A 27,361-nucleotide genomic window follows, 5' to 3' on the forward strand; every position below is an offset into this window, starting at 1 on the left:
ATCTCGTAAGATGAAATTCGTCTTCGCCCATAGTGTCATTTCGTTGGCCACATTTCAGCGGGTGATGTCGGTTAGGTAGTCGAAACGACTGGGAAATCATCGCTTTGGGAATTCTAATTTAGCAAACTGGAATAATATTCGAACTAGGCCGTGGAAAACTGTGTGTGGAACACGGGATAAAGGAGAGAAGGAAACGATATAACGAATGATTTTTAATAAACATATTATTTATTTAATTTTTATATAATATATAATCATCGATACTTTTAGTTTGCATTTTTAATCCAATCATATCGATGTAACGTTACGCAGTGGAGAAGGATGCATCTATAGAACGCATTTTCATAGAACAAATATCTGAATCTAAGATATATAAGGCACAATTGTTGTATCTTATTATTCTCGAATAAAAATAATTGACTTATTTCATCGCCGTAGTTTAACACGTACGTATCATTATCTTTTTTTTTTTTGTTGAATGAATAATATCTATCATATATCATTCAAAGACGAAACGAGGCTGTATATAATAAGTACACACTACATCTCGTACCAACCCCCATCTAACAAAGAAACTGTTTAAGCGATTAGAAACACTTTTTCCCTATTTCCACCTAATTGAGCTAATTTAGAAATCGTTTGCGAGTAGAAGATCAAGACGACGCGCAACTTCTTCCTTCGGAAGAATTTACAATTTTTCCTTATAATTATTTGATTCTTCGTTGCAAGTCGCGAAATTTACAAAAATAATTGACGAAACCTGATTTATTTTACGTTGCCTGATCGATATGAGAACTTGCGTTTGTATTCTATTCTATCAAGAAATTTTATTTGTATTTCGATCAACACGTTGTACGTTTCGGTCCTTCTATACGTGGTAGAAAATAGTTAAACGAATACCATAAATAATCACTTTAATATTCATATGGCAAAAGGTTCGTACGATGGCGAATAAAAGAAGTTTCATTGTCACGGTGTTTCGCACGTTCTCAATGAAATTTCTTCTTCAAAATAACAGATAGCTATACCGAGGTTATTTAGAATGAAGATGGAAGAGCGTAAGGGGTTTACATTCAAACAACGTTCTATATATTAACTTCTGGCTGAACTCTATGAAAATACTTTCAGCCAGGGAAGACGTGTTTTTATGTTTAATCGTAAATTACGCTATTCGTTTCAAGATTTTCACGTCGCGGGTTTCACTACGTCTACGATACGCTTTATTACTCTATTCTTTTAAGTAGATAAGGATTTAATCGATAATCATCGAAATTCATCAAATGGAACAATCAATGTAACAGAGTCTGGCCAGTACAAAGCAAAATTATCGCACCGCGTTATTGGAATCTTACTTTCGCTTTCTTCTTTCCTTTCTTATTTATTTTTTCTGTTTAATTCCACATGCGTTTACTTATACTTCGACTTTATATGGCGATCCAGGGATATGATCGTCTCCCCATTTTACGATAACGATGTATTCTCCTCTTTCGCGGACCAAGTAGTTCACGTTGTAATTGTTGCGGCCTATGTGCTTCATGGATACTTCGTCGCATGGACCTTTGGGTCCATACACACCAATGTACAAGATATTGTTACCTACAAACAAGGAAAACACAGATGAATCAACGTTTTAAATTTTTTCGCTTTCTTATCAAAATCATGTTAATCAAGATAGTTTCACGCAGTGTTGCACGAAATTGCAACAAACTATGCCCCTTTAATATGCCTTTAAAATTGTTAAAACCGATATATATTGGGTTGACAACTAAGTGATTGCGGATTTCGTCAATACCACCTAATGACAAAATCCGCAATCACTTAGTTGCCAACCCAATAGATTACTTTTATATGTAATAATAGTAAGTAATAATTATTTTTCGATTCTAAATTCGAACATAGTCTATAGTCAATGATACTGATACTTAAGGATTGTATGAATAATATATTACCGGCATCGCCAGCGTTTACAGTAAACACGTTCTGTTTGCCAAGATATGCTTTCTTTAGACCCATTCCTTTGCTCGTCACCTTACTAGCATCTGACTTGAACAGAGGTAAAACTGGTCCGGCGTGCTTTGATTTGGAAATTTTTTGTACAGTTTCCACCACGATCGAACTGGTTTCTTGCGCGCCTCTTTCTGCCAGATCCGCACCTATAGCGAAATTTGTTAGGCTGTTAACTTGGCATTGTACGTGACAATAGGATCTAGTCGATATATATTTAAACAATTGAAAATTAATCAATCACAGTAGAAAATGAATTTTTCGCATTCTCGTTATTTAGTCTCATATCAACGACATAAAATTTTCATTTTCTAGAAATGAACGCAGTAACTAGAACTCCTAAGTACATTAAATATCTGATGATTCAGCAGACATTGCCTATTCATAGCACGTCCATGAAGGTATAATAATAGAATAGGCAAGTTCATTGGCGAGTCAAAATTTCGATAGAATAGAGCAGACGGTTAGAACGTAATATCAAAAGTATGATCCTCGTGAAACCTGTGTTTTTCCATCATTCGGTTTCAAAATATTACATTGCCAAATTATAAATGTCGTACAAATCAAAATTTGCGATCAAAAGAAACATCCTTCTTTTCTTTGCAATTACACGAGTTTGTTCAATCTTCCTGCTGCTCTATTCTATCTTCTACTATAAACAATGACCTAACTCTTATTCGAATCGACTATTGTGTTTTATATTTATTCACATTACTAGCCAGAAACGTCGATTAGCTTTATGACTGAATCATCCGAGATCTTTATACTTCGCTCAAATCTCTTGCCAAAGGCTTCTCCGGTATTCTAAGCTGGCTTCTTTTTCAATCTTTCTCTACCAAACATGGAAAGATTTCAGACGTTTGATCAATAGTATACAAGTACACCTGATCGTTCTCAATATACTAACCGGTACAGGGAACCTTAAATGGCGAGCCAACGATGTGATATCCATCGTACTTGATACTAATGTAGTAATCGCCAGGTACCAAAGGTGTGTATCTAACTTTGTAACCCTCTTCCACTTCTGTACAGTCCATCGCGACTTTGCTGGGGCCATCTACCGTTATGCACAGCACACCGCTTCCGGCGTTGCACGTATCAATGATAAAGTCTGTTTTCTGGCCGGTTTTAATTTCCTTTAGGCCATTTCCATAGGCATGTAACGCAGCTGGATCAGCATCCACTTTGCCAACTTTGATGCGGTACGGGCTACCCTGTATGTGCACCCCATTGAACTTCACATGGATATTATGGATACCATTTTCCCGAGGCATAAACCGCACCGAGTAAGTGTCAGCGTCGATGCCTTGAATGAAGCAATCGTCCTCGATACCGCTGGGAGACACGATCTGTGGCAAAAGGAATATACATTGTTACAGCGATCCAACATTTTTTTAGAATATAATTAACAATAGTAAGTTGACGATATTTCTAACGATGATACGTTAAATGATACGTTAATTTCTAGTAAAGAATTTTGAATACAGCAGCTATTCGTTCTGAATGGTTCACGGTATTTTTTAAAGTGTTACTGTTCGATGCTTATTTTGCAAGAGCAACTTCGTCAAATTTCTCCATGGTAGGAAACAAATGCTCGTATATTTTCAAGAATATTTTCTGATTTTTGGGGGGAAAGTATCTGAAGATGAGATTCTGTTTCGCTCGTGTCAGGTTTCAAAGTTGACGATTTCGTAATTCCGTAAACGTTGAAAGTTTTGTCTGCAGAGTGAAACGTAAAAGATGCGTCGAATTGCTCTGGTTTACTCTACGTATTCAGCATTTCCTACGATGTCCAAAGAAAAAAAAGAATAGTTCGAGGAAATTTAGCAAAGTTAGAATCGTTTTCGAAGATTTGATGATATTTGGTCGCATGAATGGAAGACGCACGCAGAATATGCGATACGCGCATGCGGCGCAAACCTACGCAATATGATGTGGCATCGTTGTTTCACAAGAGGAAGTTATTTAGAGCGCGCGATTTTCGCAAGGACTTTGTCGCCTAAAATGATGCAGGTTTCTAAGAAAAACGAAGGCCTTCAAACACCTCGGCTATGAAATTCCGCTTGTTTAGCTGAAAATTCAACGATGAATCTGATGTTTATATTGCATCGTTTACGTAGCGATATCACTAGCGAGGTTTCATTTTTAAAGTAAATAAATCCGATGCTTTATGCGTAGTTTCGTTACGTCAGACGCGTACGCGGCATAATTTTAACGAATTCAAAATACAGAGGTATTATTTTTCCAGTCGCCGGGCATCTGTAAACGATACAGACCGTCGTTTATAAATATTTAAATAACCGTTAGTCTCCTACGAAATCCATAAATTAATCCGCATTTGTTGAAAATGACAACGTGAATTCGCGCTCGCCATCTATATGCAGATGTGCTAGTTACAATAAATAGTAACTAGGAAATAGTTCTAGATATAATCGATAGATTTAATCGATAGGTTTAAGATATTCTTTTGTTTTTATCCCTAGTCCTAGTAAGAAAGCGAAAGAAAGATTATTTGGCTTAAAACGGTGTGATAGATTTATCCGAAGAATAAACTAATAGCTATTGTGATCCTACCTTTAAATACAGAAATAACAACAGCATTATTAGACAAATAATTACTTAATTGGGATTTTCTATTTGCCAACGAGTTTTGGGAATTATTCGTAAGAATTTGAAAGAAGCGTACGTACACGTATAACAAGGTAAAAAAAGAAATTAATTCTAGTTATTACCGATGAAAAACATATTGCTCGTAAAGGTACATGTCACAATGTGATTTAAACGGTATAGAAATGGTATGGTACCTTCGCATCGAGTTCACCCTTGGCACCATTTTTGCGAACGAGGAAGATTGCTGGCTTGTCCGGTTGTACACCGGATTCCGGAAATTGCGCCACTTCCAGCTTATGAGCGTCGCCCATCGCCGGTGATATGTAAAGTTTGTGCGGGGAATCGGGGATATGCTGATCGTTGAACTTTATTCCTACCCTGTATTCACCTGAAAAAAAGAACAAGTTATTGCTTCGATTCGAACATACAGATTTTATCATAGCGTATCATATTACAAGTTCGAATAACGTTTATCCGAATTATTTACGATACAAATACGGACGCTAGTATATTCGGCAAAACAGTATGATTAATACATTCTGGCACGATGTAAATCGACAGATTAATTTCTCTGTCACACCGTGTAGACTAACCATCGTCTTGGCTGTTATCGTCATTTCCCGTAAAGAGTATTTGCGTGGAAGCAGTGAAGGTGGCCATCGTTTTATGTCCACCGATATATTACAAATCCAAGATCGAAATGAATATTTTTATTCGAACGTGTTGTGAGTTCTAAGAGAGAAAAGAAAAAAAGAAAAAAAAGAAGGAGCGAGGGAAAGATACTGAGGAATAAAAATATCCAAAATTGCAATTACGATAGAAGGGGAATCGTGCGAGAGAAAATAAAAGACTAGAAGAGATATTAGAATGTAACACCGAAATTGGGGGGAAAAAATGGGAAAGAGACAAAGGTGAAGGAAGATAACGAGCTTGACGACGAGAAGAAAAGAAAGCAAAGTGCGAACGCGAAGAAGGAGGATAAAACGAGGAGAGTGGAGAACCGAGCGCAGCTAAATCGCGAACCACTATTTTCCTCTGGCTGATTCTAACTTCTGATCTCGATTCGTCCACGCTTTCTCTCTTTCAGTTCTCCATCTCGCTCTTCTTCTGTCTCTTCCTCTCCTTCGATGCACACCATCCAAATATAACGGCCACGCTAATTCACGTCCAGCAGCCGTAGCCACCAAAATATGAATCCACCTTAGACGCAAATATAGACGAAGGTATTTCTGGATCAGCCGAGAACAGCCAATGAAGACTGGTGAGAGTCCTTGTCCACCGCTGCTTCAGAATGCGGTGAGTCCATTTTTATCGCTGTTCATTCATTCCGTTACGCATAATACATTAACGGCAAAAAATGTCGAATCTTTTTTTTTTTAATTCTCATCCCTATCCAACTTCTGCGATGATCTTAGTATTGATCGAAGAATAATTGCTTTTTCCCAGCTCCTTCGTCATTTGAAAAATATTGCTATATTGCTTGTCTGGACAATTATATCGTTGATCGTGTCAAACAGATATTTTTCATTTTTCGATATTTTGTATTAATAATCGTATGCTTTCTGCGGATCTTCGATTGAAAATTAGTAGATTCCGATCTTTGATTTTACTTTGACAAATTTTTGGAGAGAAGGATGCTCCACCAAGGTAATGTAGAGTTTTGAGCTGATCTTTTTTTAAATTCTTAAGTATTACGAAGCACGTGGTAAATTGAAATTTTTAGCCAGTCGTCTATCTTACTTTCAAACGTTCAAAGTTTACCGATGCTACGTAATACTTGCTCTTTGATTGCAATTTAGAATTTCTCTGCTATTTATATCATTCTTCCATCCACATATTTCCCGCGATATAACGAGAGCGAACATTATCGGGAAAATGTTACTCCGTTGTTTCTGTGGGTTTTTGTTACGCGCATAGAAACGCGAATCACGAACGTGCATCATTTAGTTACATATACATTATTATACATGCATACGTGTGCATCTTCGTTCGATATGTAAACAACGTGACTAACGTTGCAAACTCGCTCTTCTTCGTCGACCTGTGTTATAAATTCTTTCTTTACATAAAATTGTTTCTTTGCAAAAAATTCATCGCCAATGACTGAATCGAATGTTAAACAAATTTTTAAATACATAATGAATTACTTTACAATTAATTTTATCCCGTATATTGACAATCCGGATAAACAGCTCAATCGTCTCATTTACTTTCCCCTTGTTCTAGAAATAACCAAATTTCTGGTATTCTTGGTATGCAAGTTCACTGCTTTGTAACACATTGTGTGTTTGCTTTCATTGTTATCCTGGCAGCTCCATTGGACCTATTGCCTTGATCTTGTGTAGTAGATTTAAGATACGACTACTATTTTGTAAAAAAAACGCAGTAATTATGAAACAAAATGACCAATTTTGGTTTTAGTCCAATTGTAGATTGCTTTCCTAAGATTTTGCCAAAAATCTATATCAATGGACATTTTGTTCAAGAATAATAAACATTGGATATTAAGCATTGAATGATTCATGAACGGAAGTCGTAAACGCTGAAACGGTTTAATTAACAGGCAGGTTTGCGTGTGGCTGACTCGATGACGATTTAGTACTTCAGATGAACAATATAACATTCGGAATGATTAACCAACTAAAATATGAATTATCGACGTTGGCAGGCATCCATGACTGAAGTGACAGTAAGTGGTAGACTGTTTTATGAACATTTATGTTGCAATTAGTGTACTATGAACCTCATTTTCCATTACTTAATAATGCTGTCAAGCTGACACCTGAGAATTCTATTGTTTCTTTATCCATTTCGCAGACACTTTTCACTACTATAAATCTAATTTACCTTTTATTTTTCCGGATTCATATGTACACATATTCCTATATACACATGGAGATATTTTTCCTATAAGAATAAGGATATTTTAAACTGACAATACATCAAGAAGCACGTGGTACCGACCACTGCTTTTCTCCACCAAGAATATGTGAAATGCATCTATCATAAAATTTGAGATTATGACACCTTGGTCTGTTTCATAATTTCCCCTGTGACACTAGACCGCGGATTTCTATGCAAATTTACATTTTTATGAACACAGAAAGGGATGGAACTTAGGTAGAAATTCGTTTCACCTATTAAATATCTCAACAAGTATTACTTTTTATATACATATTCTCGTTTAGCATATGCACTCTATTTGCACTTTCAGGTGGTCCATAAATGCACAAACATCCGTAGTCTAATAACGCTGACGACAATAGTAAAAAACTACTATAACTGTTATGTTAATTACAAGAATTCTGATAGCAACTTACCAGGTTCGGAGACGACGTAGCTGACGTAACAGCTGCCGTCCTTTCGATCCTTGAAATCAATTTGAGCCTTGCTAGGTCCTTCCACGGACACGGCCAGAGTACCAGCTCCAGCCTCTCTGGTCCAAATATTAAATTCGCATGGTTCACCCTGTTCTCCTCTTTCCAAACCAGGACCGCCAGCATGCACCCTGTGTGCTCCGCTATCTCTGAACGGACCGACAGTAAATTGGAACGGTGATCCAGGGATGTGGATGTCCTTGTAGCGAACTGAAACCGTGTGCACTCCGAGCTCTTTCGGTACGAATGCGACTGCATAAAGGCCGTCCTCGACTTCTTTGATCTCGGCATCCTCGGTTACGCCTCCTGGAGAGGTGACTGTTGCTGTTAGATCAAACGACGTGATGCCGGGTATCTTGAAGGTAATCTTGCACTGGCTGCCAACTTCCGTAATAGGCACAGCTTCCCTCTGTCTCTGGATCTTCTCCCTTTGACGATTGCTACCTTCTCCAGTGACTTTTATCGTAAACGGCGAGCCTTCCACGTGATGATCGGCGAATTTCAAGTTTATTATGTAATAGCCAGGTTCTGTCGGCTTGTACGAGATGTTCAGAGTTCCGTCTTCGTTGTCTTTGCATTGAATCTCTGCTTTGCTTGGCCCTTCCACCGAGAGCGAAAGGCCTCCGAAACCAGCGTTTCTCGTGTCGATGGAGAAATTGTTCTCCACGTGAGTTTTACCTTCTACCAAACCTGGTCCGGATACCTTTACCTTTTTCGCGTCGCCCACTTCACGATCCTTCACGTCGATCTTGAAAGGTGAGTTCTGCACGTGCTTGCCCATCTTTTTCACTGCCACCGTATGAGGGCCGGCTTCTCGAGGGGTGAAGGAGACACACATGTTACCGTTTGGCAACATTTTTAGGAAACATGGCTCCTCGAGACCGCTCGGTGCCGTGATGGAAGCGTTCAGAGACTTCACGTCCGAGTCTGTTATCTTGCCGGGCAATTGCACCTCGCTCGACGAACCCACCGAGATTTGGTTCCTCTTGCGACCTTCACCTGCGACAGATTCCAACAGAGATTTTATTGCACACGTTTTTCCTAAACCGTACTACGTTACTTCTCTGCGATGGCTCTTTTTTTATTAATCCTCAAATTGATTTTCATTTAATATTCTATTGATATTATTTGTTCAGCGAAGGAACAGACAGTTTTTCAAACGTACTTATTCGTCGAAAGAGCTCAATCTTTATAAGCAACCGACAACTTCTTGTAGTTCGATAGAAATTAATATATAGTCGGAAGTAAGTTTTGAAGATGCGAGTAAAATAAATGGAGCCACATGTACCTGTGATTTTAGCGGAAAAAGGACTGCCTCGGATGTGCTTGCCGCCAAATATCACGCCGATTTTGTATTCTCCTGGATCAGTTGGTAAATACGAAACTGAAATTGTGCCGTCTTTATTATCGTGGCAGGAGATCGTAGCTTTGCCAGGTCCTTCAATGGATAGGGAAAGACCGCCAGGTCCGACGTCTTTTGTGGAAATGCTGAAGTTTCCTGGTTCACCGCAAACGCCGTATATCAAGCCTGGTCCGTACGCTGTCACATAGCCATTCGCCAAGGAATCCACGTGGAATTTGAATGGTGAACCTAATTCACAAGAAATATATCGTTTATTAAGATAATGAAGCTTCCACGTGCACTGAATCTGGCAAAACACCCTAACACTCTTTCTCGAGTTAGTTGTCAGTGTTGTGATTGGAGTATATGCTACTTGAATAACTTTGTTTGACATATTTCTCGGTTTTTACTTGAAAAATAACAAAAGTTTCTTTCTACTCTCTATTCTCATAAAATAATATTATGTATTATATCTGAAAATGTCAAAAAGTATAGATTCAGCAATAAATACTACTACTACTGCTATAAAATAGTGAAATATTTTTAAATAGGAGGATATAAATAACAGATGTTACACGTGTATCATAAAATGAAACAATTGATGGATTAACGCTAGAACTACCACACACGCCAGTTATGTTGGCTGGTTTTACAATTTTATTTTAAAATTCCTACTTCATGTTATATTTTTTCTCCACAATGATGTAATACTCTCGCAACGATAACCAAAAGAATTATATAATGAATTTTATTTTGTTTTTTGTGTATTCAAACTGAAAATAATTCTGTATCAAGGCTACTTATGCCAATACTTGTCAAAGTGTAAAAGGGTCCTGCAGTCTGTTTGTCGAACGCCAATTAACCAGTTTCCTCGTTTTCTACAACTTGCCACTCGTTTTTCCAATTTTTACCGCGTGTCATTCGATATGATGATATCAGATATCAGGAAAGTTCCGGATCGATCGCTAGATCGCCAGATGCTGACACTAGAAATACCACAGCAGTGAAAATGACTTGTTCTACGATTTTATAAATTTGTCAACCCTCTTTCTTCCGGAAGAAAGTAACAATTATTTTATTATGACGTATTTTTTAAAGACCAGTCATTTTCACTGGTTTTGGTAGAAATAGCTTCCTGTTAACTATCGGTAGTTCTAGTGTTAATGAAACAAATTGCTCGAAACTGCCTTCTCGTATTCTCTTTTCTTCGAGCGTAAAGAGCATAGCCAATTCCTAGGAAAAGAGGTTATAAAGGAAACAATTTTATTTTACATTTTCGATTGACTTGTTTAGAAAAATTGTTCTTAAAATGTACTTCACTACATCGCATCTTACTACAGCTACGTATTTTATTTTCTCAATAGAAATTTGATATTTCCACGAACCTTGAACATGTTCCCCGTTGAATTTCACTGCAAGTTCGTGCTGTCCCTCTTCTTTGGGGTCGTATCTGATGGAAACTGTGCCATCCCGGTTATCTGTGATTATCGGTTTGTCCATGTTCCCGCTCGGCATCTTTACTTCCGCTGAAATGTAACATAACAGCAGAGATTTAATAACGCAATGTGAAAATGTAGATTATCGGGCGAGAAACGATATGCTCGCGAACGATTCAATGTTCATCGAAAATTCTACGTAAATATCTTTAACAAATAAGAGAAACACGTATTTACTTCGAAGCACGTTTTCATTTATTTACGTGTTCCTATCAGAAGATTATTAAATATCATTTCTGTGGTTCGTATTTACGGGAATGTGAATTTTAAATAAATCGAACAAATGGAATCGTGACAAAAGATAATCTCATTTACGTAGACGATTCAACTTGATATCATCTTGCAAGTACAAAAGCTGTGCTATCGATTTATCAAAATTTTTACTCCGTTTACGTATCATCCCTGCTACGTCTAATACCATCTATTATACTATTCGCCTAACTATACGGAGATATTACACTCTAAAAAACGTTATAAACGTGAAAATACAAATTTTACTCTTCTAAGAATATCCTTTCAGCAACGTCGTAAGAATTTCTAAAAATTGTGACAAATTGAACGACTAAGATTCTTCGATCTCCATATAATCTGTGTGTGCGTGTGTGTGCGTGTGTGTTATTCAATGATACACCACCGAATAGCGGATTTTTTTTTCTTTTACAAAGAATTTACTTATCAACTAAAACGCAACAATCGGTGAGATTATGATAACGCGAAAGGCGAATAACAAATGAGAATATTTGTCTTTTGAAGTATCCCGTGTATAGGTAGCGTATACCTAAGAGGAATAAATAAGCTAATGACTAGGAATAATTTCCGGAACACTGAAACCTTTTGTCGTTTGTATGTAGAAAACACTCTGAAAAATTAACGAAGAAAAATCGGATCCTGCTGGCGCTGCTGCCTTTTCCGTATAGTTCCAGGTGTAACAGACCGGTCCACGTTCAGGATAATCGTACGAACTGCACGAAATAGTCTTCAATCCGTATCTGTAGAAGGTCGACACCTCCTGCCACGTGGTTTCGACCTCCTCTTCCTCCCAAACCATATCCAATAGTTCGATTCGGTCGACTCACTGATACGAATAACATTATACGATCGTTGACGATACGATTCGACCGATTATAATTGACTGTCAAACAATATCAAGTAAGTGACACATAAACTGGATATTTTTACGGGACTTTAAGCGAATATTTGCAGAGGTATACGGTAAAGTAAAGATTAATTGGATCGCGTTGTTAACGAAAACGTGTTATTAGAACGTCGATAGAGATGGATATTGTAAAATTAAGCAGACTACTAATATTAGCTGGTCGTTAATGGAGTGCCTTAGCGTGTACACGTAGCACGCGAACGATCAGTGTAATTATTATTTGCAATAGTTTGTCATCGAATATTTTCAAAAGAATATTGTCTGTAGTACGTGGTTTTGAGAATTTGATGGTAAGAGATCGACGAAAAATTAGAATCCATTTGTAAGTCACTGCATTATCTCCAGCTAACGATTAACTGATTCACAAGCTGAGGAAGCTAAGAGGATTTTAATTCACTCGGGATTGTTTGAAACGACTGGGTCAATTTAATATATCCAGGTGTATCGATCGAATCGAATCTAATTAGGTAGAACAAACACATAAAGTTGATGCGTAATGGCACGATGCGAATCGATTGATCCATCTTTACTACTGCGATTCTCCGCGCCTTTGTAGGTTTGTTATTTCATACTTCCACTTTATTTTAATCGAATCGAATTAATGTACGTAATTTAAATGGGATTAAACAGGCGAATGTCGCGCGGAAAGATGGGACAGCGGATGAGAGAAGAACGCGAGAAAGAAGAGGACACTTTCGAAGCACAAACTCTCGACCAAATAAACTACATCTAATTCTGTTTCTACACGATCTTATCTCGATGTAAAAAAGAAAAGAAAAGAAAGATTCTTTTCGAACTCGATTTAATTCGACTCAACGCGAGTTAAACGGGACCATTTTAAAAATGTCCATTCGAATTTACTCGTTCGCCCACGAAAAGCTTCCCTCGGTATTATCTTCACGTTGTTTCGATAGACGAAAGCGACTTAAAATTCCAGTTGATAAATAAGATGTTCATACCATCTGTTCGAAAACAGTGTATCGTTTATTGCGTATTTTCACGTCTGGCTGCGATCTTTCATTTTCCACACGCACTGTATCCCTCGCACCGGATTTTTACCAATCTACCGTGTAAAAATAGAATTCGATGTGCGTTACGTAATAAATCAGCGAATGAATAAATTAGCGATCGATTAATCAAATTCGCGATTATTCCGCTGCGAGAGAGCAATGGAATTTCATTATTTCTGTCTCGATACTATCGATGAGGATCCTCGAAAGGGTGTGCGAAATATCTGGTCGAAACGCGAAGACAAGGAAACGTGTAAATGTTTTTTCTTTTCTTTTTTCTTCCTTTCTTTCTTTTTCTAAAGCCAATGAACATAAACGAAGATAATACGTTCTAAAGTCGTGGCAGGAGAAGGACCGACCGAACGAGTTACACCGTAAGAAATCGTCTGGATTTCGTCTCCCCTTTAGAAATCCTCGTTACAGTAGAGTTGCTTGCAACACGAGAAAACGTTATCCCGATATCGCTTCCAGCTGGATCACGACGTTTAATCGACTTCTCGAGGGCACATCTCTGGCGCGACTGACGATGAAGCGGGCATCGCTTCGCGAGCAGACGATGCCAGCCCGGGAGACCTTCTTTTTTTCCAGAACACCTACCGTCGGACTTTATATCATGCGGTGGTCGCCTCGTGTCTAATAAATCTTTCTATCTCTGTCACACCGGCCCCACCGTACGTGTACGGTTTGCTTTCGAGTTTCCCGTGTCTTCTAATTACGCGCTCATACATCGCAACACACCTCAGCCTTTGATCGAGATAAGAAAATAGTACAAGAGCTTAGAGTAACACAAATGGTAGAAAAATCGGGACAGTTTGATCGGCGCTATTTTATTATCCGCGTTGCTAAAGTAAATTATTCCCGATTTTTTTCATCTCCACGGGAGGAAAATGTACTTTTGTCTTTTTAACGACGGATTGCTCTTTGTCTTTGCGATGTGTAAAGAGTACGTTTAAGAGGAATAACGAAGAAAGGGCAGCTTGGTATATTTCTAGTGCTCCTAGCGTGAGATCCTGTGACAAAAGTAAATCCTTCGAGTAAGAATTGTCTCTTTTATATTTTATATCTCGATATCTTGTGATATTTTATGCAACAGGTTCTTTCGCTATCAGCGACGAATGATAGCAAAATTTCACGACGCTCGATTTTCAATAAAGTAACGCGAATTGTACACGACTTTGCTAAATTAGAAAATCGACAACCCTTTCGCTATAAATATTTTATGTTTAATATTGTGAGGAAATGTTGTCAGTCCTTTCGAAGGATACGCGTTGTTCTTCAAACACATTTGTAGCAGCACACGAATTAAAGGACGATCCGTATCACGTTATTGTTTTACCTCGGGATATTGAAACCTTTCTGAAGTACAAAACGTAACGATAAACAAATTGCGGTAACAAAACAATGCCACTGCAACGTGTAATCGTCGACCGAAGTTGAATTTAGACTTTCCGCTACTCGATCCAGTAAAAATAAACAAACACGATCGTTAAGACAATCAGTTAGTTAGTGTCGAGCAATTTTTTAGCGATTAACGCTAGAACCACCACACCGGTTAAATTGACTGGTTTTACAATTTTATTTTAAAATTTCTACCTCGTGTTATGTAATGGCTTTCGCAACGATGATCAAAAGAATAATACAATGAATTTTATTTCGTTTTTTACGTACTCAAACTGAAGATAATTTTGCATCGAGGCTACTTATATCAACACCGATCAAAACGACTGCTACTTGTCAAAGTGTAAAAGGCTCCTGCAATCTGTTTATCGAACCCCGATTAACCAGTTCCCTCGTTTTCTACGACTTGCCACACGTTTCTCGATCGCTAGATCGCTAGATGCTAACGCTAGAAATACCACAGCAGCGAAAATGACTGGTTCTACAATTTTATAAATTTGTCAATGGATGGATTGATAATAGCAAACGATAAAATAAAAATATTCCATTATTAGGTATTTTTTAAAGAAATACTTTGATAGAAAAGTTTTGATAGAAATAGCTTCCTGTTAACTATCGGTAGTTCTAGTGTTAATAATAAATTTGTGTACTCATATCGAGCAACTACACTAAGTATCAACTTGTCTCGTCAGCAACGCGTTTAATCGTCCTCCACACATTTAATATTACGCACCGACTGTTTAACTTAATAAACGTTTAATCACGTAAGATTAGACGCAGATATGCAAAAGCAATATACATTGGTCCATTGCTTAACCTTCGACCGATGTTGTACATTGTAAATTGCTTGTAACATGAGAAATATGATTGGTTCTTGGCAATACGAACCTTAATAAATCCAATCTTAATGAGACGTAGAGAATCTGGCAATAGAGCCGTATTTTTGGATTGAATGGATATTTATACATTTCGAATCTTTTATAAACCCGTGACTCTGTCGACAATAAAATCAATGTATCTTCATATTATGTTTAAGCTAGAAGAAAATTGAGCAACTTACAGCCACCCATAAACTCTCCATCGAAAGGTCACTTTTCTTCGAATAAAATGCTATAAAATTTTACACAGAAACCTAACTATACGTGTTCATTTTCGTCTTATCGATTTAATCATAATTATTTATATTTAGCGTACTTAACACTCTCATTCTAAGTCATTTTCCAGCCAATCGTAGTTTCACATTATCTTCAAATCTTTTTAGTTTTCGCTCGTTACAAGTTTGGATAATAAGAAAACTTCTACTAAAAATTCCTAGCTAGATCATCGAATCTCTCCTCTCGTTAAAGCAAGAACAAAACTCGGACATTAAAACAATCAAGAATTACAGCATTATTTAAATAGAGATTGGAGGCTTGTCGTTTGATATTTAATGAAAATGATCCGTTAAAAATTTCTTATGGATGGCTGTGTATATTCGTGCGATCAGACTCATGTACCAGCTATTCGATCCACTTATATCACTTCGATTTAAACGTTCGACACGCTTCGTCCACTTTGATATTTTTACGTTCTCCAACGAAACGGGTCATTTACGCAGACGGTTACATAATTCTTTATTATGTGGAAGGAATCGCGGAATTCTTAAGATAGAAGAGAGTGGAATTTGGCGCATAATATCCTTCCCTTCCACTGGCTCGCTGTTTCCACTTCGCGCAGGCAAATCGTCGAGCGAAGGGGCACGGGATCGGCCGATTCGTACGCGTTAAACGCGTGCCAAAGGTAACACGAGTCACACGAGAAATCCGAGTGCGAGCCTCTTGATTAATTGCAAAGCATCGCAATACGTTGAATTTACACGACGTTACGTTACTCACGTGCGTTTAAATCGCACGAAATGCTGCAAAGATATCGACGCGAGAACGACATCCACGAGAACCGAGGAAATTGATCACCGAACTTAATATGTTGGTGATTAACAACATCGATATATCTGATCATACACGTTCTTCGCGATAGTATTTTACGTCTGACACGTTGCATCAGTGGGTGTTCGTCTGTGAGACGAACGAACATTTCGAAGGAAAATTTCACTCGACCGATTCATTTGGCTGATTTTAAAAAATTGTTGCTCCGCAACAAACGGACTTTGTATTATTTAATTATCGATCTTTCTCTAAAATTAAAATTTTATTTTACCTTCTGCAGCGAAAATCGCTATTTTATGAGCGTTACAGCTGATTGCCATGATCGAGCTACGAGAAATTTAAAGATGCAAAATTCCACGTAATACGAAAAGATATATATAAAATATCCAGAGTACGGTACTTTGTATAATGTTCGATAGAAGGAGGAAATTTTCTAGATTTTTTAAATTATATTCTGAAAAGCGTAAATTTACGTAAAAATCCGCTGAACGAGAAGAAAAGGAAAGGGAATGGAGGAGAAGGAGAAAAGATATTTCCAAGATTTCCATCGTTCTAGTTAAAGATTTTGAAACTCGGGCTTCGATTTTTGGGCCAATGACGAATCCGTACATCCGGAGTCACTTAATCATCCAGTATTAATATCACCGCCTCGCTTCCGACACTAGCGTCGACATATCTCTCTCTCTATCTCTCTCTCCCTCTCTCACTCTCTATTTCAGTGTGTGCGTGAACGAAGAACAAGATGAGTGGTGCTACAACTTGTGTTTATCGTTTCACACTTCCTGTCTACGGTCAAAGTTGCAACTTTGATTATACGTAACAACACGTTGCAAGTTGTTTCCAATGATTTTGTTATTCATTCGTACTTTCCATCTTCAATTTCATCGAGTCGTCTCCGACGATTTTGTGTACTTTATTTCCACTTTCTTTGGTCCATGGCAAGCTATTGGAACAATCACATCCGACAAAGATAACACTAGGAATGTTAATTGTAATTATTCAGAAATTGTAATTACTTTCATGGACGGAAGATTATTGTAACGTTTCAATCAATAGCACGCAACTCGTCAATAAATTATCATCGACGTTTCTAAATAACTATTATCGATATTTAATCGCTAATACTATTATTTATCAATGTTGTTTATTGGTAAAATAGTAAGCGAAGATTATTATTTGTGTACTTGGTCACTTAATCATTAGGAATACTTCGAATACGAAAAACAGTTTTATTTGTTTTGCAGCTAGGTATATCATTTTTAATCGGTTTAATCTCGATGTCGCATTAATGAAAATTCTTTTTGTATAATCCGAGAAGCATTGAAGTGGAAATCTGTTGGAATTCTCTATATCTTGCCAAGAAACCTAAATACCATCGTTTACGATGATAGTGGTTGGTTAGCGCGCTTAAAACACTGCATCTATTGTTCGAGAAATCTACAGGATCAAAAATATATTATCCTTGAACAAATTCCAATAATGATAGCGAAACAAACGACGGATAAACTCTGTTCGTAATTACAGTTTGTTTGTGTGTGAAATTTTCTCCACCGGAAACTAAAGGAACGTAAAAATACCTTCTTCGTACGTAAAGGCTGTTTGTAAATCTTTTTACAGCGAATTTTAACTTTATTTAATATAAAACGCGATACTTTCGCTGTTAATGAAAACGTTGCTCATAGCACGAAAAAAGATCGACGATTTGTATATCTTGCATTGCAGTTACGATTATTTTATCAAATATCTTTTTCCTAAAACATATTAACTTTTCTAGTTTATCATACATATAGAATCTACGAATGCGGCAAACGTATCATATTTATTATAATAAACTGTATACAGTTCCTATCGGTTACGTTGCATACGACGCGCGAATTTAAAAAGAAAATAAATTTTTACGAAAAATGAACTCCTCGTTACCGTCGTTCACACTGTCCGAGGCCGAAAATTCCAAAGAAAATATACATCATCGTAATAAATAAGAATTACTGTTTGTTAAATAAATAAACTTATTGCACGTTACGCGTCGACTATGTTTAGCCGAAAAAGAAATTCGGCGAACACGTTGAAATCGTTTGCGAATTCCGGAAGATTGTTAGCAATTGTTACTTACACGTTACGGTGCCGTCTAACAGCGGTAAAAGGATGTTATTCAACCGGACCTCGTTGAAATTCTTCCTCGTAGAAACACTGGAGCTTTCTTGGACGGTAGAACTGTGCTGTTTTACAACGTGTTGCTCCTGCTTCTGTCTGGTCTTCTTGGCTCTGTGAGTCTTGTGCGTGCTATGTTCTCGATATTCCTCTGAGGCCTGGAACAATGTTTTAAAAACGCCTTGTAATATCCAATCTCGCATACAGATTTTTCCGCGACACGGAATTCTTTCAACAAGAAGAAAATAACGTCGTTTGTTTGGTGGCGTATTCCGTAAATCTGAGAGACATCGTCAAATGTAATTACGTGGAACAGAGGATTTGCAATTTTTTTCAAGAAGCGATAGCATATTTCCAGGATATTTGTGTTGCACGCTTGCGTTTCTTTTCGAAGAAATGGCATTATAAATATGGGTCGATACGTCAAGATAAATGACGAAATTACAAGGGGACTTCTGAAATGAGGCGATAGTACTTGTTACAGGTCATTACGATAGAATCTACGTATTTTAAGACTGGTGCCAAGCCAAAGCCTGCTATGTGTATATAATTTATTATGTAACCGCGACAGGATTATTGCAAAACGTGTATCAGGCGAAAAATTCATTAGAGAATCTTGTAAACACACCTGTAAAATTAAATCCTCTCGGCTTTTTCCGGTCGAAACGCGCAAGCATTTAGCTTAATATGCGATTCGGTTGATCGTACGTATTGTACGAAGGAAAGTCGATAGGATATTACGATCTTTTGCACAATAATATTTGGTAATTTTATTTTAAAAATATTCACTTTATATATTTATAGCGCAACATCTTTATTCCTCGTGTTCTACTTTCTTTCAGTCTGCACTGTGCGAGAAATTAAAGGGACATGTTGTACATCTGCTTTGTAATTTATATTTTCGTTCTTCAACTATGCCAACATTCTAATAATACGAGGAAATTGAAAATTGAATGGAAATGTTCAAAACGATAAGAATTATCTATTCTTTCCTTTATTCGCCTGTTACGTTGTTATACTCGTTCGTTTTTCCAATTTATTCTTCTTATCAATTAAATCGATACAAAGATAACGAAGTGAACACGATGCAGATAGAAACAGCTAAATTTGCAAATTCTTTTGTTGCAAATAGATAAACATACAATTGGCCCACAAATCATAAAACGATGCACCTAGTCCTACTGTTTGTTCACACCTTTTGCTCGAATGCGTGAGAATCACGTATTATACAAATTTTACTCGTTGCGACGAAATGTATCCAAAATACACGAAAAATTTCCTGTAAACAGAAGACAACTACGTTGATTCACCTTCTAACAAAGTGCAGCCGATTTCTGTGAAATCGAAACTTTCCTTTGCTCGATGTGAGAAAGATTTTTTACTCCAAGTACGTATGCGTTTAAAAAATAAATCCAAACTATCGTCGATCATCGATCAAAGCCTCAACCCTTCGGCTACAGACGATTTTTACATCTTGCTGCACAAAATGGACAACGAACATTTTATGTACATTTGTCGCAAAGAGACTTCTAATGTGCAACAGAAAAAAGAAACCAAGATAGCAGGAGAAAAAGGAAATATTTTTACTCGCTAACTTGCAATTTGGAAATAGCGTAACCCGCTGAAACGAACAGAACAAGTAGAAAGGGATTTCTACGTTGACCGCGACTGCAGGGCTAAATCTCTAACATGCATATACATATATACACATACACGTATGTAACTAGTGTAGAAAACACAATTTTGTCTCTCTTTTACCTTCCTTTTTCTTCGTTCTTTTTATCTATCCACTTTAAATCATCTGGTCGATAGGATGCTCACCTTAAGATGCGCGTCAAAGCGTTTTGTCGCGATATACAACAGCAGGAACCAGCCAGCACGATGGTCGTCACGAAACTCGTGCTAACTGAACGTAATTTCGGGCACAATGCTGTATTCGATGTTACCATAATAGCTGGCTAGCCCCCACTCACCCACGTCATAAAAGGGTAAAGGATAGTAATCGCATAAAATTACACGCTAGTACTTCTAATCGAAGAAATTCGAAATGTTCATTGCGGTATCGAACTCCTAATCGACTTGCGCATCCAATTTCTAATCTTCGATGTCGTTTAGTTTTCCAAAATAAAAAGGTTACTTCCTTTGAGCGTGCTCTCTATGCTAATTCGTAGCATCGTTGTACGGAATTTGACGTTTCTGTAAACACTGTGTTATATACTCTATGTCAGAGGTGACAGTATCATAGAATTGCATTTATCTGAACTCTATTTATTGGAAGAAAATTTCAAGGAACAGAGTAACTCAACTTTCACCGACTCAATTTACCAAATTTACTTATCCAACAAATTATAAACTGTTCCTCGAATTCCTAATAATTATTGTACGAATTCCAGTTATTTATACTCCTTGTTCTTCGAACGGTTCAGATAAATAGACTTCTACCGTACTAATTACGTGCTTGAATTAGAATATTTACTGGAATTGCGGGAATTTCATTCGGTAAACGTAACTCGATGCGATTGCCAGTCTCGCGAACGACGTAATTAAATGAGAAATTCATCGTGACCAGAAGAAAACTTGTTGCTCCGACTGAAAATCAAAGTGACGTTAAACATACAACAAGCCAAATTGTATCCGCGTATAATTTTGTAAAAACAGAAGATATTTTATTTTATTAAAGAAAAGAGAATCTACGAATCTATCATCGCGGACGTAAGCTTGAAACGATATTTTTCTGCCATTTCCTGTACTTTCAGACTGTCAGGATTCGTGGTTAATACGGAAAGATGAACATTTCCTATCATTTTATATCCACGTTGTTTCGATATAATAGCCGGTAAGCAACACCGCAGACAAATACAGATATTTAATCTCCAACCTCTCGTATTAATTTAATTCTCGGCCCCCTCTTCCACCCACTGGTCCAAACGTTTCTGTTTATAAATTTGGGAAAGCCTGACTTGCACTCGAAATAGTCTAAGAGACCTGCACGGTGGACCAGATGCGTATTGAATTTCAAAGTAGATCAGCAATAGATTCGCATAAAACTCTTAAATAGCTCGTACTGTATTCTCTGTATCCCTTCGATTATTGTTTATCGGCCAGCCTTTTCCTTTTCATCTCACCGATCGTTCTGTCGCTATTCTAATAAGCAGATGGCGATTTAAACGGTCGTCGTTTCACGCTGATGCGAAATCGTTCCTCCACGAGGATACGTCACGCATAATATTTCATACTACCTTTATTCGTTTCGATAAAACGTTGGTAAAATTATGGATAAACATTGTGTTACATATAAATTGTTGAAAGCGTTAAATTTAGTATCGAATTGCTTTTCTTCTCACGTTACACCAAGCTTTGGCATTTATTTTATACTCTGGTTATATAGAACATTTCTCTAGCTTCTGCTGGCTGCTTTTTCGTCTTTCAAAAGCAACTCAGAAAGTTTTGCTATGTGCAAGACTGTTGAGCAAACTCTCTGCAGCGTTACTGCTATCGTACTATCCTTTGTCTACTCCGAATCACGTCATTTTTATTCTTCTTTGCTATTTACTTTTGTTCAGAATATCTGAATATAGTTCAGGGAACGTTTCGAGTACATTATCACAGAATGAATGCATACAGAGACCAAAAATAGCATTTATAAATATCATCAGAGTTCCAAGAAGATGTAATTCCCACCGGTATCTTGATAAAAGTGATTATTCAAAATATTTTCAAAACCAAAAATGCTCTACCCTTGATAGGATTAAACGAAAAAATAACTGTAGTATCGCGAGGAAAAAGCCTAATTAGAAATCGATCTCGCGGAGCGTTAACAGGATGGTATTAAATAGAAAAATAAATAACGCTAATGAAGGGGGACGATTTGAATTTAAAGAATTGTTGATCGAGAAGCGTTGAGCCGTTGATCCAGAAATGAGAGTGAGTCGGGAGGTCAGAGTTAATCGAGGAGTCGAAGAGAAGAGTTGTTAGCGTTGTTGAGAGTGGAGTTGTTGGCGTTATCCAGTTGCGAGAGTGGTCGAATTAGAGTAAAACTGTTACATTTAGTTCCATATTAAACAATCATCGTTTTCTGTCTCATTAATACCTGTATAACTAATTTATTGTAAATAAATTACAAATTATAAATAGTACGAGGAAAATGTATACCCTATATATTATTTTCCCGATACTACATAACATTGTCTATTTTATTCATATTTCTAGTTAATACACATATAAGAGTAAATTGTACGTTTCTCCTGATTTATGGTGTAATGCTTTTTACTTTGTTCTCGTCAGTGAGTCAAAGATAAGTTTAGTTAAAAGAATAAAATAAAGGAATATCTATTATATTATATATTGTAGGTTTAGTGCCATTGGTGGGAACTTTGCACATGTACGAGTTAACAGTCGTATATTACATATCTGGAACGAAGACAACTGTTCCTCTTTACATCAGCTTCGAGATAATTAACGAATTTGCCTGAGCAGTAAAGCAACGTGTTCTGACAAACTTCCAAGCGTTTATACTAACGACAGCTATATATTTGTAGACCGTTGTAGTCAATTTGACACGGAAGGTAGCAGAAAATAATTTTCAGAAAAACAGTGAACGATTCATGGAAACATTTCTAGTTATAAAAAGATTCTCGTCTTAAATATAGAAAAGAAGAAAAAATACGACAGTGAGCGATGAAAAATATGAATAAGATAAGCTGTGTAAAATAAGTTTGAAAATACCGAATACTATTTTCTACTGCCAAACAGAACAACGATATATCCAACATATTTTAGTTAATTAATCCACTGTGAATTTTGCATTATTAACAGAATTTTTGAGAAGCTGATTGAATGATAAATATCCAGAAATTCCAAAGCGTTAAAGAATGAAATTTCAAAGAAACGACGAAGATCTATTTGAAAGCTACACGCGTCTTTCATTTAAAGTCTGGCTTTTTACTAAAATAACAAACGCTTAGACTGTTTCCTCGGCAGCGAGTATCATTGTGTTACAATGATCGTATAGTTCGATCGGAAAACACTCTTAGTTGGAATTTATCTTTACAGATGTGGCAATACACAGATAAAAATGTAAGAATGGAACAGAGTCCAAAATAAATCAATTAAGATAGATAAATATGATAATTAAACAATTGGATTGTTGCATTGAAATTTCAATCGATTGTATAAAATAACTATATTTATAATAATAAATTATAAATAGAATAATTATATTTCATATTTTAAAAAGTAATCCACAAATGGTCCAAAATCTTTTATCTAAAAAAATGTTATCACTGCTCGATATATTTTTACCTAGAATTGTCTTCAAACTTGTATAAAATTTTGTTAATAACGTATAAATAACGCAGCAATGAAAGAAGAATAATATTATAGAAAGAAAAAAAGGAAATATCTTCTTCTTGAATTCATAAAGAATTTTGTCTTGCGTTCCTGTTTATTTCTACCGTCTGGTGGAAGAAAATAGTTTACTGGAAAATATTTTATAGCGAAATTTGTCAGAAAAAAATAATTTTATTCGCCTCTAACGCGTCATCTAACTAAATCATATATTTTTTGTTACCTTCAATGAACGATCAGATTCTTCTTATTCCATCTTTTTTTTAATATTTACTATAAATCTCCAACCTGCTATAAATTTATTATTTTACAAAAACTAACAGCTATTTTTATTACCGATACTCGTATAAAGTCAATTAAAAAATAAAGTGAAAAGTAAAGTAAATTCAGTTAACATAAAAAAACAAAAAGTTATCCAACGAATAAAATAAATGTACAAGTTTATGTTTTCTTCCTGATTAATGTAAAAGAGTGATTTCTTCATTTAAAGAGATACGAATCATGGAAGATGATCCCGAGATATCTGCCAAGTCAGCTGTCAAGAGGTACTAAGATGTCTGGCCTCCTTTCTAAAAGCTGTTAAGTACTTACAAAGTTTCAGTAAGCTCGATACGATAACACTTGGTACGTTTCTAGTGAGAACGATACTACTCGATAATGCACTTGGACGGAACGTTAGACACTCCACATGGAATGAGTATAGGAGTAATGTCAAATTGACAGACACTATTCCAATGAACCCTCGAAGTGAACTGTTTCACTGGAGACTAAACTAAAGTCGACAATATATCCTGCAGTATATCTTGTCTCTATAGTTAGATGCCTGCCGCCCCACCCATCCTTTAGCAAGAAACCACGCATCTCCTTCATAAAAAATTAATGATACATAATGCAACTTTATTGCACAATTGTTCAAGATGGCAGATTCTACCATTTGGCATAAGTTCTATTCTGTCTTCAATTAACCACTGTTTTCGTTACAGAAAATAAGTACGTGGTCGAATAGTCTGAAACACTTGAAGAACCTGTGCCGTTCAATATTTTATATATCACATGTTAAAAAATATGTGAAATGCAAACTATAAGATTGCACTGAAGTCAATGATAGGAAGAATAATTGTTGCGATTCGTGCTCGAAACTAAGCAATTATAATTTGAAGTAGTTTTCTCGATCGTCCCTTCAAAAAGGATAATAGAAGATTCAATCGATTTTGACTGACAACGCGTAAGAATTTTAGCGATCTCAGGGGCACGCGTTAGGATACCTTAGGGTACGTCTCACACTTGCGATTATCTTATACATTCGTTTATTTAGATCTATAAATAAAATTTCAAATCGTTCGATGCTTCACAACACTTTCACTACTTAAATCCAGGCGATGAAGCGATGAAACGATAAAACTACGTTTTATACTAGACACAGAGTAAACTTCAAAACATTCTAAAGATAGAATACACAAACATAATCCGTATTCTGTTGTAAGAGCATCGAATAAAATCATGAAATATTCATTCGATTTCTAGCAATGAATTCGAGCTTTGCGGATTATTAAGCTCACACTGTTTATAGAAATTTGCAATTTAATTCAATTGGCTGTTAAAGTTCCTTTATGTTTCTGTTGGATACGCGCACCTGTTGTGCTTCTTCGATAGCAGCAACAGAGTCGGGATATCTCGCTTTATATGCGAGCAAAACTTAAACGATTACTAATTCATGATTCTTCGTGAAAGAAATTCAAACAACGGTACACTTTACCAAATCTTTTTGTGTAAAATTGTCCTCATAAGACCGCTCATGCTCGTTATGTTTTTACTAAATGAATTATTTTTATGGTATATGATGTTAATATTATTATAGCCTTGTAGTAATGCGATTATGTGCATGAACATATTTTATATACGTAAGAGGTTCTAATCTGTAATCGTGCGAAATAAAAATAAGAATGAAATAATGGAAAATAATCGATTGGAAAGCTGATGGAAATAGAAGAAGTAATGACTTACTGTGAACGTGTAAAACCCTTCAGGTATCGGTTGACCACCAAACTTAATGCTGAGGGTGTAATCGCCGGCATCCGCCACAGTATAATAAATGTTCACCGTGCCATCGCCATTGTCTTCGATATCAATGTCCACCACCTCACTGAAAGATAGCATACACAATAAAAAAAAAGATTGTCATACGTGTTAAAATTTAGAATAAATTTTTTAAATATCAAGATCTTTGTCTTTTTCTTCATTGATTCATACCTATCGTTAAAAATATATCATGAGTTCTAACAACAGAATCTTTATGAAACCAATTCACTATACTTGTTCCTATTGTCACTATAGGGACAAACTAATGATCGTGTGTGTATATCAAGAATGACGAAAATAATGGTAAATTGATGAGATAGGCTAAAATCATAAAAAAAAAATTCCTGAAAAATGTTTGTCCCACATGATCGGTCAAATATAACTTTTCTATCATTTTTCACAGATTTCTACTTTAATCTTGTCCTTTTCTCTCTCGTTATCCGTTACATTTCGCTAAAATAACTTGGACGTTCTAGCAGATTTTAAAAATTTCATCATGACCCCGATATTTATTTTTGAATCGTAAATTTATTGATGTTGAGTCTTTTGATACGGCTTACCAACTCCCCGTCTCGTTGGTATGTAAGCTATATTTATAGAGTCGCCAACGTTCCTTCTGGTGCCTCGTAAAACGGCAGTAACACATGTAAAAAAGTTTCTCATGAACGAGATTTCCATTGTACACGAGTATTCGATTCTACATTGCATTGTTCCTATGTCACACTCTATATATATATATTTTATAATACACTCAAACTAACAGTCAAACTGTACGTACTTGCTCATATTTCTTATCGCTAAGATGTTTATACAAGCATCTTGTAAGACTGTAGGGAGAGTTAAGAAATTAAAATTTGAAGAATTTACTCCTTGAACACTATCACGGGTGGTACTTTGTTTTAATGTTATCGTCTTGTAATTGTCAAGAAATAAAAGCAATACGGAACAAAGATAATCAGAAGAGATCTCCCTATTTATAATACATCGAATTTCCATTGAGATTCATTATATATAGAATACATATATACATATATGTCGAAGAGAATTCTATAATTTTTATGTATAATCATGTACAATATGTATACATACGTACACGATGTGCAAAATGAGTTAATTCAAGATAGTGTTCATGTGAAACGTCAATAATGAAACGCGATATATTAATGTTTCTATTGGCAATTAGAGATGTCAAGACTGGCATTTCTGCTATTACTTTAAATGACACTAGCCGCTACTTTGTGCCAAAACGTAAATCGTTTATTTACTAAGGCGATAGCATGTCGGATAAATGCCAATATTTCAAACACAAGGGATTCTTCGAGAGTTTCGTGACTGACTAATATTTACTCGCCGTCAACATCAACCGGATGATTAATGTTCACTTAATAATAAATGCATCTACATGATTTCTATAAACTAAATATTAGCAAAACAAACGAACGATTGTTAGAATTATCGTGTAGAAAT

At 36.3% G+C, this 27,361-nt stretch overlaps 1 protein-coding gene and 1 long non-coding RNA gene across 8 annotated transcripts in view; one reads left to right on the forward strand and one right to left on the reverse strand.

Annotated features, from left to right (window-relative positions):
- Positions 1 to 209: 209 nt before the first annotated feature.
- The window catches only part of LOC100645301 (filamin-A), a 52,569-nt gene continuing 25,417 nt past the window's right edge, over positions 210 to 27,361 (reverse strand). For 5 of the 7 annotated variants that reach the window (XM_003400474.4, XM_012315948.3, XM_012315949.3 and 2 more), the window contains 9 exons: positions 25,820 to 25,958; positions 18,432 to 18,627; positions 10,719 to 10,859; positions 9,280 to 9,582; positions 7,935 to 8,990; positions 4,809 to 5,002; positions 2,912 to 3,353; positions 1,950 to 2,153; positions 210 to 1,596 (listed from right to left, as the gene is read on the reverse strand). In XM_003400474.4, the coding sequence (XP_003400522.1) occupies positions 1,412 to 1,596; positions 1,950 to 2,153; positions 2,912 to 3,353; positions 4,809 to 5,002; positions 7,935 to 8,990; positions 9,280 to 9,582; positions 10,719 to 10,859; positions 18,432 to 18,627; positions 25,820 to 25,958 (2,860 nt within the window). In that variant the 3' untranslated portion in view covers positions 210 to 1,411. Of the gene's footprint in view, positions 1,597 to 1,949; positions 2,154 to 2,911; positions 3,354 to 4,808; positions 5,003 to 7,934; positions 8,991 to 9,279; positions 9,583 to 10,718; positions 10,860 to 18,431; positions 18,628 to 20,290; positions 20,446 to 24,406; positions 24,546 to 25,819; positions 25,959 to 27,361 lie in introns of those variants that run through there. The other 2 variants (XM_012315951.3, XM_012315950.3) reach the window with 2 other exon arrangements.
- Positions 5,270 to 25,908, forward strand: LOC125386290. Its single transcript, XR_007226301.1, has 2 exons — positions 5,270 to 5,910; positions 24,306 to 25,908. It is a non-coding gene; the product is annotated as an uncharacterized LOC125386290 (long non-coding RNA).

The sequence above is a fragment of the Bombus terrestris genome, chromosome 14 (genome assembly GCF_910591885.1).
Source record: "Bombus terrestris chromosome 14, iyBomTerr1.2, whole genome shotgun sequence".
In the NCBI taxonomy this organism is placed as follows: Eukaryota; Metazoa; Arthropoda; class Insecta; order Hymenoptera; family Apidae; genus Bombus; species Bombus terrestris.